We start from the raw sequence: 11,537 nt of genomic DNA, 5'->3' as shown, positions 1-11,537 counted from the left end.
CAAGCCATGGGGAACAAGCCAAAAGCCGCACCCTTTCCTGGCCTCAAGTCAGCTCCAGATTCCTCCCCTGACTTCTTTCATGATGAACTTCCATGGTGTGGAAGTGTAAGCCAAATAAACTCTTTCCTCCTAAACTTGCTTTTGGTCATCATCAGAGCAGTAGTCACCCTGACATGGGGCTACATAGCCAGATGCCCTGTTTAAAAAAAAAAAAAAAAAGGATGGGAGAGAGACTGGAGACGTGGCTCTGTGGTTAGGAGCACTGGCTGCTCTTGCAGAGAACTGTGTTTGGTCCCCAGCACCCACGTAGTGGCTCACAGTGATCTGTAACTCCAGTTAGAGGGGGTACGATAACCTCATCAGACCTCACTGGACAAGCAGGCAAAACACACATATGCGCACAATAAAAACAAACCCATCTCGTTTCCTTTTGTTACAGACGAATCACAGCAACCCTGTGCTGCTGTGGTGGAGCTGAGCTCATGGCATTGTTGACGAGTTCTAGGCTGACTCCTGGAGCTGCTGGCTTGTACCTGTCACCCTCTTTTCTGTTTGCTTCCCAGGAGCTAGACATGCTGTCTTCCTGTATGTGAGCAGCTGATCCAGTCATGGAAAACTTTGTCTTGTATGAGGAGATTGGCCGGGGAAGCAGGACCGTCGTATACAAGGGGCGTCGGAAAGGGACCATCAACTTCGTAGCCATCCTTTGTACCGAGAAGAGCAAACGTCCTGAAATAACCAACTGGGTAAGTCCTGGGGAGTTCTACCCTCCCGGAGGCCGCAGGATGCCAGGTGACTTGTGAACGTAACTCCGATAGGCTGGGTGCCGAGGGGAGGACGGACAGGTCAAGGCCAGTCTGGGCTACAAAGGATGATGTAGAATGCTTCCCTACTGTGTGCAAGGCCCAGCATTCCGTCCCCAGTACTCAAATAAATAGGTGGCAAGGTAACAGAAGCCATTAGGCACGCCCGTACCCACAGTCAAAGTTTTTTACCCTGGAGAGAGGGCCCCATCTCTTGTCTGTTGCTGTCAGCCTTGAGTAATGAGCTTGCCTAGGTGGTGGTCAGCTCTTGCTGTTTTGGCACAAAGGGATCCATATAATAGACATTTATTTTGGTGTATGAGAGTTGGCAAGATGGCTTGGTGGGAAAGTACCTGCTACCAAGGCTGACAAACCTGAGTTTCATCCCCCGAACCTACACGAGGGGAGGAAACAAACAGCTTGGAAAAGCTGTCCTCCGACAGGTACACACACACACACACACACACACACACACACACACACACACAGGCAGCCAGAGAACAGCTTCCAGGCTGTGGCTCCTGGGGATTGAGCTCATCTTCATCTTGGAGGTGAGCACCTTTGTCCGCCGAGCTAACTTTCCGGCCCAGTGTGCGTCACGCTGTAGGAACACATTTACACTTCACTCTTCGGGGAGGGATCCACGGTCACTGTCCACAGATTGTTATGAGCTAGTGAGGTGTGGAGTATCTTCTGCAGCCACAGGGTGAGGGGACAATGAGAGAAAATGAGACCACCTGACCAGCAGGCAAACGAAGGCTTGGAAACACTGTGACTTCCCAGATGGCCGTCTGAATACAGCACTGATTACGCTGTCAGCTCCTGGGTCTGTGCCCGGCGTGGCAGAGTGGGCTGCTCACATGCCCGCCGCTCTGACTGTCATCGATATAGGTTGGTTTGCTCACTGGTGTCCACTCAGGTAACACAAGCTGTGTTCTAGACGCCTGCCTGCAGCCTTCCAGGCCCTTTCCCTCCTGGCCCGCAGACACTCCCTCTTCACGGTGCAGGTTAGCCTTGTGGGTTTTGAGTGTTGTATAGAGAGAGCCTGAATCCCTCTGTGAAGCAGTGCTGGTGGTTTGGACAACAACAGGACTCTTGGATTGGAGGAGGAGCCACGGTTTTGTTGGGCATCCAGCCATATGGACGGCCATGCCAGTTACCGAGAGGGAAGACAGCCCAAGAAGATGGGCAGATCTGATTTTGATTTTAGGGAGCCCACTGTCCGGGAGGCTCTGGGTCTGGTTTAGAAGCACGTTTGGGACAGAGATGTAAATTGGGAACACCTGTTGTACATAGCAACGTTAGGCCGAGGTGGGGGACGGTGGAAGAGGCTTGGCTTCCTCCATTACAGCATGAGGAATGTGTAAAGAAAGGATGGAGGGCGAGCCAGCAGGGGAGAGCAGACAGAGAGGGAGTGAGCTAGCCACACTGGTCGTGGCTTCCCCACCCCTCTGAGACCAGCGAGGAGGCACTGGGCCGCTGACTGTAGCTGCTGAGTCCTTTGAGCTGGTATTCCTTGTTCCATTTGCTTCCGGTAGCTACCGTTTCCTCCCAGCAAGCTTCCGTTTGCTGGGAGGAGACTCTTCACTCACTGAATCACTGAGGAGGGGTCGGGCCCAAAGCGCCTGCAGTGAAGGAGGTAGAAGCAGTGACCTAGAGCTGATGGTTGTGACCAGGTGGGGGGAGGGGGCTGTCAGAGAAAGAAAGAGATACAGCTGGAAGATCGAGGTCAGCTGTGCTGTGCACCTGAGGAGGAAAAGGCTGAGGACTTAGGGATGGAGAGGTGACCGACCAATGGCCTCCAAAGTGAGGTTTCAGTGGAGACAAAACTGGAACTGGGGTGTCAAGATGGGAGGAGAAGGTAGACATGGCTCGAGCTTTCTGCTGTGTGAGGAGGGAACAGAGGGAGGGCGGTGGGTTTGTGAGCATCTGAGGTTAGGATGGAAAGTTGAAATAACACTGTCTGAGGCGTGAGGCCGAATGTTTGTTTTCTCCCGGGGAAGGTCCAAGCCTGTGCAAGCTAGTCCTTGCCGCCATCAGCTTTCCTGCCCTCATTGCTTGGCTGTGCCCCAGCCCTTTAGGAGCCCCTTCAGCTTCACCTGCCCCAGCAGTGTCTGGAGAGGAGGAGGAGAAGAGGTCTGCTCGGGGTGACCTGGTATCTTGACCGAAACCCCTTTTGAAGTTACCTAAGAAATGTCTGCCAGTGACATTCAGTAACAGAAGGCGGGGAAATGCTTTTTGGCTGGGCATGAGGCTGCCTTAGGTCATCTCTTACTAAGAATAAGAATCTAGGTGAAGTGGATGTTGGGCAGAGACTCATGAGCAGTCTTGGGACAGACGGTAGAGATGGGTGGGGAGTGCCGACAGCTAAGGCAGGTGGTCTGTCCTGGGTGGCCAGGCAGAGGCAAGACCACAGCTCTCAGTTGACTGTGCAGTCATGGACAGGGAGGGGTGGGGCGGTGGGGTTATTCACTGCGGTTCTTTTCTCATTCCACCAGGTATACAAAACATCCGTTTGTGTATGTGAGCTATGAGACAGTTGTCTGCAAAGTAGACCCCGTGCCCCGGTGTGCTCAGGGCTGGTGAGGCTGAGCCATGTTTGTGGGTGATGTGCACATACCAAATGCATCTTCAGGTTATGGTGTTTTGAGCCTCCATCAGATATACTGGGACTCAACGCCATTACAGCACCACAGAACACCCACGGTTCCTTGGTGACAGCCGCCATTTTGATGTCACTTTCGTCATTTACCATAAGTAGTTTTATTTGCTGTTAGCAATTGCACGCTCACTCACACACTCACACACCCATGATGTTTGTTTAAGTTGCGTATCATTAGCCTTTCCCTGTGACAGGCCTTGAGAATCAGCACTTCTGACAGCCGTAAATAAGCTCCACGGTTTTTCTGTTCTCAGTTGCAAATGCTGTGTGTTTTTGTAGGTCCGTCTTACCCACGAAATCAAACACAAGAACATTGTAACTTTTCATGAATGGTACGAGACTAGCAATCATCTCTGGCTGGTGGTGGAGCTTTGTACAGGTAGGGCTGTGAGCATGTGCACGCAGATACAGTGCTGACTGGAGGGTGGTGGTGGTGGGTGGTGAACCGTGGATGGTGGGTGGTGGGTGGTGGACCATGGACGGTGGGTGGTGGGTGGTAGATTGTGGATGGTGGACTGTGGATGGTGGATGGTGTGTGGTGGGTGGTGGACCGTGGGTGGTGGATGGTGGACTGTGGATGTTGGATGGTGGGTGGTGGGTGGTGGACCGTGGATGGTGGATGGTGGACCGTGGATGGTGGGTGGTGGACTGTGGGTGGTGGATGGTGGACTGTGGATGGTGCATGGTGGACCATGGATGGTGGGTGGTGGGTGGTGGACTGTGGATGGTGGACTGTGGATGGTGCATGGTGGACCATGGATGGTGGGTGGTGGGTGGTGGACCGTGGATGGTGGATGGTGGACCGTGGATGGTGGGTGGTGGACTGTGGGTGGTGGATGGTGGACTGTGGATGGTGCATGGTGGACCATGGATGGTGGGTGGTGGGTGGTGGACTGTGGATGGTGGATGGTGTGTGGTGGGTGGTGAACCATGGGTGGTGGGTGGTGGACCGTGGATGGTGGGTGGTGGACTGTGGATGGTGGGTGGTGGACTGTGGGTGGTGGATGGTGGACTGTGGATGGTGCGTGGTGGACCGTGGATGGTGGGTGGTGGCTGATCCGAGCTCAATTCTCATAGGTGGTTCTCTAGAAACCGTGATTGCTCAGGACCAGAACCTCCCAGAAGATGTCGTGAGAGAGTTTGGGGTGGACCTGGTCACAGGGCTGCACCACCTCCACAGGCTTGGCATCCTCTTTTGTGACCTTTCTCCTGGGAAGGTAACTTCTGGGCTCTGACTTCCTGGTATCTCATATCTCAACTCCAAGGGCTTTCTCAGGTTTTTTTGTTTTGTAATAAAAGGAATCTGTCATCTATGTAAGCTGTCTATTTAAGTTGCCTTTGGGACAGAGTCTTTCCTCACTGCTGCGGTCTCTGAGTTCTCACTTCCTGTGTCGTCACTGTGAGTGATGACCCAGTACCGGACTTAGCGCTGAAGCAGGGTCATGCCTTGGTTTGACAGAGGCATTCTTGACTGTGTCCTGTCCCTGATGGCACAGACAGCACTTTGTTTTCCTTACACTGCTGGCCACAGGCATGAGCCTCAGCTTCCCAGTTGCCCCCAGGCTGACTCGGAAGCTCTGTGTGACCTGGCTTGAATCATAAACTCCCTTGCGGCTCCCTTCTCTGCGGTATTTGAGAGGCGTTCAAAGCGTCCCGCACAGTCGTGGCATAGGCCACACACTTAGGAATGGCAGCATCACTAGTCTGAGCTTTATTTACGTGTCCTTCATGCCGTAAAGGGAAAGCTGAGTGTTTAGTTTGTGGTTTGCTCTGTCAGCAAATGTATGTGAGGATGAAACTGTAAAGGGAGGAAGGGTTGGGAACCAAAACAAGACGGAAAGGAAAACTGTGGCGATCTTACCAACGACATAATGGTTCTTGCTTGACACATTCATAAGCCTCAGCCAGGTCTTTGGCCACTCAGCTGTCACTGTAGAAAGCAGTTGGGTGAGGTGTGCACGTGTGTGTGAGTGTCATCTCTCGACTCTGAAATCTGAATTTCATAGCTTTCCCACATATCAAGAAATTCCATTCAGAGCTGGGCACGATGGTCTGTGCCTATGATGCTTTGAGGGTGGAGGCAGGAGGACTGCCATAAGTTCAAGGCTAGCCTGGTGTACACAGTGACTTCCCAAACAGGCTGGGTCACAGAGGGAGGCCCACCTCAAACAACTGAAGCCGGGGGGACTCTCCCATAACATACTGTCTTCATTTATTCTTGAGAACTGTGTAAAAACATAAGAGCCTTTAGTTCACGGCTGAAAAGAAGTGGGGACGGAGCCTCTGGGTCTGAGGCCATAGTCTGCCTAGCGTGGCATGGGACATTTAATGCGGTGTACAGGGAGGCTTTCCAGGAGGGCCTGTGATGAGAACAGTATTGGAAAGAGCTGGGCAGGGTTTCTGTTTCTGCTGATAAGGTTTTATTGAAGTGCTGCCCCACCGGTGGCCAGTGGCTGGTTTGGTTTGAATAGCCATGGAGCTGTGGAGTTAGGACTCGTCTGTGTTTGAGCACCTCTAGGGGATGCTGATGGCCACACTCCAGGCCACTGTTGCGAGTGACCCGACATCCTTAGTGTCAGTGTCTGAGTTAGTCTGACCTTCAGCTGCTCTCAACAGAAGGCCACCAGCCCTGTCACTGTTGTGTAGGCATTTTCAGTGACGTGTGTGGAAATGATGCAGCTTTCCTGGGCCGGCTCAGCAATGGACAGCCAGCTTCTGATCACACAGGGCGCTGGCCAACTCCACTCAGTCCTAGCCCTTTGTGAGACTTCCATGGATCCCCACAGAGCTGAAGGGGGGGGGGTCTTACCCCTCGTGCTGTACACGTGAGAAGCAGGACGCTGGGACTGCCGAGGTCAGGCAGTAGGATAGGAGGTGACTTGGGCCCAAGTTTGCGTCCAGCACTGGTTATGGTTTCTCGGTTCAAACCCCGCACTGCACAGCCTTTTTTGAATAAATGACACACAAGCAGGTGTGCCTTTAAACCTCCAATCATCCCTGCGTACTCTTGGAGACTGGCCTTGAGCCCTGTCAAATACCCACATCCCACAATGCTCCAGGCCCACATAGTGATGGTGTGGTAACTTCCTACAAACTGTGCACATCAGAAAATCTTCCCCCAGATAATTTTGACCCCCTCAGACTTTGTGGGTTTAGTACTTGGGGATATAGAAGGTCAGCCATTTTATCTACTCTTTATCCTTATAATGCAGCCTGTGTGCTCTTACCTTTCTCACAGTCCAAGCTGCCTGGTGGCTCTCTGGTGACTGAGACTCTGCCACCTTCGATTGTACTGTTACTAGGGTGTCTGTCATGTTTTCTGTTTGAAGAAGGAGCTCTGCCTCGGTTTATTTATACCACATCGTTCAAGACCATTTCTGTAGATCATTGGTTTCTTTTTAAACATGCAGTGTCACAGTTTTTCTGAGCCATGGCAAGGAGGCTGCAAAGCCCTGGGTGTAGTTTCCGGGGTCTCTGTGAGGCCTGGATTGGGCTCTGAAGGATCTGAGGCCTCTGGTGCTCTCTCCACCTTTGCAGATACTCTTGGAAGGGCCCGGAACACTGAAGTTCAGCAATTTCTGCCTGGCAAAGGTGGAAGGGGAAAGTCTGGAGGAGTTCTTCGCCCTGGTGGCGGCAGAAGAAGGAGGTGGTGACAGTGGAGAAAACATGCTGAGGAAAAGCATGAAGACCCGCGTCAGAGGTATGTGGAAGCCCGTGCTGAGGAGATGGCACACCAAACACACGCAATGGACGTGGGTATGTGGATATGTGGGCACGCCTGTGCCATAGTGAGTGGAGTTCAGAGGGCAACTTGAGGGAGTCTGTTCTCTTTTGTATGGGTCTGGGGGATTGAGTGCAGGCTGTCAGTCTTGGTGGCAAGCAGCTCTGCTCTCCTGAGCCCTCTCACTGGCACTGGAACTCACAGTGTAGTCACAGTGTAGAGCCTGCCCTGTGGCACATGCTGCACTGCCCCGTGTCTCTACCCCAGTAGCTCCTGTGCTGGGAGTCATCCAGATGCCTAACCTGCACACTCTCCCTTTGCTTTCCAGGCTCTCTGATGTACGTGGCTCCAGAAATCGTGACAGGGACCGAATTCTCCGTTACCAGTGACCTCTGGTCTTTGGGCTGTCTACTTTATGAAATGTTTTCAGGTGATTGGTTTTCGGTTCATTATAAAACCAAATCATACTAAGACAAGGAGCAAACTGTGTGACCTAGCAGGCGCCACAAACTTGGTTCTAGAACATTTTTGTGTACACCAGACTCAGCTTTGTCTTTAGGCTGCCAGATGCTCTTGGAGCACTCTGACATGTAGTGTTTTTCATAACTGTCTGCAATGTTGAAATGCACCTGACCACCGGACAATATGACTTGGAGGCAGCAAGGGGCTGACCCTGTGTGAACTTGAATATTGATTTTGAAAATTAATTTTGCATTTGAGAAGGATGGGAGTATATAACCTGGACACGGGCCAGGCATGCAGCAGTTAGCAACTGCCTTTTCCCTAGGACTTGTGAACTTGTGTAAATGTTGTGTTTATGACAGTGTAAGTCTCCTGGAGTACCTATAGTTAAGTTTGGGGTTGCTGTGAATGACAAACTGATTCTGCAAGGTCATGTGATTTCAGGGAGACCCCCATTCTTCTCAGAAACGGTGTCAGAATTAGTTGAGAAGATTCTGTATGAAGACCCATTGCCACCAGTCCCAAAAGGTAGGTGAATGCAGCCGAGCACTTCACCCCAGGCTTTTCCCAGCTGCCAAAGCTGCATGTGACAACAGCTTCAAATCAAACCTTCCCTCCTGTCTTCTGAAAGGGAAATCAAGCTATACTAATAGCTTCCCTCATTCAAAACATGAATTCCCACAAGAAGTCTGATGTGAAGATTCACGTGTGTGCATGTATGGCTGTGTTCCTGTCCCATGTGTTTGTTTCAGGGTTGCTTCTCAGTAGGAAGAAATTTGGCATTTCTCAGTTCTGTTGGTGAATGCAGACTTGTGTGCAGCTGGTGGCTCATGGTGGCTCAGACTGTGGCCATGGTGGCTCAGACTGTGGCCATGGTGGTGCAGACTGTGGCCATGGTGGTGCAGACTGTGGCCATGGTGGTGCAGACTGTGGCCATGGTGGTGCAGACTGGGGCTCAGCTCCCTCAGTTGCAGTGAATATCTGATTGAATAGGATCTACCCAACTCCCACGAAAACAGAGAGGGAGGGAGGGGCAGTTTTACCAGACAGCGTTACAGAGACAGGCTGCAGAGAGAGAACAAGCTGGACAGGTGAAGACAGAATGAGCCAGAGGATGAGAAGGAGCCAGAAGATTAGAACAAATTGTCAGAGTTAGTTTGGGGCCAAGTAGAGCAAAAAGTCAGAGGCTGAGAGAGAAGCCAGATTGAATCAGTCAGCTTGGAGAGGCGTTTGAGCTGGAACAGTTGAGTTGAACCAGCCAGCCAGAGATCAGAAAGAACTAGAAAGGTTCCTTCAGCAGCAAGTCTCAGAAACTAAAAACATTCTAGGCCCAGATAAGATGGTACGGAGGCAAGAAGCTTCCAGAACTAGGCCTGGTCAGCAGACAGGCAAAAAGCCTCTGAGACATCAGTTCCATCCAGTGAACAAAAGATGCTTTTACACCATGGTGCCCAGAATTCTGTGCACCAGTGCCCAAAGAAAGGGTGCTCAGCTGTTTCCTAGGTCACACACAGACTGGCCATGGCCACAGGGCATACATGCACTTTTAAGTGCTTGAGGTCTGGTGGATAGGGTAGCGCCACCATGTGGCTGTACTCAGTAGTGTTAGTTCTCCATTGAAATCTTCCTGAAGGAAGGAGGGGCTGCCAGGCTCAGAGTTAGAGTATCACAGGGCAAGGATGGACACATTAGGACCACTTCAGAGAAGGTGCAGCTAACCACTGAAGATCAGGTGAGAATGGCTTGGGCTGGCGATCCTCAGTGTGGCTGTTTCAGGGAAAGGAATGTTCCGGAGCAGCCTAGACGGAGTCATTGGAATGCACACGTGTATGTCTGTTCTGCACACTGGTCCTGCTCAGTGTAGGCTGTTAATGGGTCCAGTTCTGCCTGTTAAAACAATCCGAATGCCTGCATGCTGTTGCTTTAGATGCTGAGGACGGACAGTAATACAAAGTCATGTTTTTAGGCTCCTCTTACCACATCTTCATTTGGGAAAATCTTTGTTCACAGACTCTTCTTTCCCCAAAGCATCCTCAGATTTCATTAACTTGCTGGATGGATTGCTGCAGAAAGATCCTCAGAAAAGGTACGGGCAGGTTGTGAGGGTGAGGAGGGGACCTCGTTCCTGTCATGTGGGCGCAAAGATTTTCACTTCCTCCCTCCCTCCCTCCCTCCTCCCTTCCTCCTTCTTCCTTTCCTTCCTCCTTCCCCCCTCCCTCCATCTTTCTTTCCTTCCTTCCTCCCTTCCTCTTTTATCCTTTCTTCCTTCTTCCTTCCTTTCTTTCTTTCTTTCTTTCTTTCTTTCTTTCTTTCTTTCTTTCTTTCTTTCTTTCTTTCTTTCAAGATTGTCTCACTGTATGGCTCAGGTCAATCCCACCTCAGCCTCCTGCACCATGATTACAGATCAATCCCACCTCCACATTCCTCTCTCTTTCCCTCCACCTCCTTTTCCTCTCATCCTTTTCCTCAGCTCCTATTTCTCCTTCCTGCAGCCTTTGGATGTTGGAGAGAGTGTGTTTTCACTGAGCTCAGCTCTCTCAGTGCAGTGAGCACACAGATAGTAATGGGGCTCAGCTGCATGGGATGCTTCCTCCCACAGTAACAGAAACCTGCCAAAGCAAATAAAGGAGGAAGGGACAGAGGTCCTCATGGTGGGTGGGGTAAAGCGCCCGGGGCCTGAGGCAGTTGGTCACGTCGTCTCCTCAGTCAGGAAGCAGAGAGCAGACAGGGAGCGGGGCAAGATTATGAGATGTCTCACCTGTCCCATGATGCACTTCCTTCCAGCCAGTCCCCTTTTACTAAAGGCTCTACAACCTTCCCCAACAACCACCAGCACAGGATGAGTGCACACACATACATCTGAGGTGTCAGCTCACAGCAGAACCACACAGCCAACCAAAACAGTCGTGTGCATTTTGTGAGATAAAGGGTGAACATTTCATTAGACTTGTTGGCTTGGGAACTTGAAACTTGGAGTCTATAGCTGTTAGGTTCTGGTTTCTGATATTTGCTAAGGAAGAGCGACGCGACGTGTGGCATCGATGCCACGTGTGTGGGTCGGGTTGGGGGTCTCCTAACCAGCAGTGCCACTGTGTCTCCTAGATTATCCTGGGAGGGAGTTCTGCAGCACCCCTTCTGGAAGGATGCCCTGCGGAGAGAAGACTCAGACTCAGCCTGCGAGGACTCTGCCTTCAGGTAGTGAGCCCCAGCCTCTGTGCCACCCAGGCCCAGCGTGGCTCTAGCCTTTGGGGCCATTTCGGGGTTCATCAGGCCAGGGTTAGTCTTTATGTTTTGGTTCTCATCTTGTTCATTTTCTGATGAGGGTTTTTGTTTTTGTTTTTCCCTCTCCTTCAGTCAGGGTTTAGTGTGGAAGCCACAGTCTGGTTTGCTTGACACACCTGGTGCCTGCCTTTGAACACAAGGCAGGATGCATTGGCCCCTGTTGAGTTAGGTGTGGTCACAACGTGGGGATAGAGGTGACATGGGCTACTGGTGTGGGAACCATAGGACCGGTGTCTGACTCACCACCATTTATCCCCTAAAGATCACGGGATGGGGAAAGGAAGTATCATCATGGGGACCCTAGGTGTAAACGGTCACGTCATGGAGTTGTTGTCAGCCTGAATGTAGCGGGTCTGTGATGAACTGGGCCTTCCTGCTGGCCTTCCATGGCTGTGCACAAGCAACTCCAAAGTTAGGAGGTCAAAGCTCTGAGGACATGGCGGCCATGTGTGAGCACAGACTCATCTAGTGTGACCTGCCCAGTTTCTTGTTATCATAAAATCTCTCAGTCTTGGACACTAGGCACAGAGGTGGTATCTCTAACGTTCTCCATTTGCTCCTTGGCAAATGACTGCTTCTGTTTTTAATCTTGCCAAATGCAGTGCGC

At 51.5% G+C, this 11,537-nt stretch overlaps 1 protein-coding gene across 1 annotated transcript in view; it reads left to right on the top strand.

The window, feature by feature from the left end:
* Positions 1–608: 608 nt before the first annotated feature.
* The window catches only part of ULK4 (unc-51 like kinase 4), a gene marked incomplete at both ends in the record, with an annotated part of 259,342 nt that continues 248,413 nt past the window's right edge, over positions 609–11,537 (top strand). The window contains 8 exons of the mRNA XM_080934211.1: positions 609–746; positions 3,745–3,844; positions 4,543–4,682; positions 7,003–7,165; positions 7,515–7,616; positions 8,093–8,176; positions 9,659–9,734; positions 10,751–10,843. Of these exons, the coding sequence (XP_080790337.1) occupies positions 609–746; positions 3,745–3,844; positions 4,543–4,682; positions 7,003–7,165; positions 7,515–7,616; positions 8,093–8,176; positions 9,659–9,734; positions 10,751–10,843 (896 nt within the window). The remainder of the gene's footprint in view (positions 747–3,744; positions 3,845–4,542; positions 4,683–7,002; positions 7,166–7,514; positions 7,617–8,092; positions 8,177–9,658; positions 9,735–10,750; positions 10,844–11,537) is intronic.

The sequence above is a fragment of the Micromys minutus genome, assembly GCF_963924665.1.
Source record: "Micromys minutus genome assembly, chromosome: 21".
NCBI lineage: Eukaryota > Metazoa > Chordata > Mammalia > Rodentia > Muridae > Micromys > Micromys minutus.
This window is presented reverse-complemented; position numbering and strand designations above follow the sequence as displayed.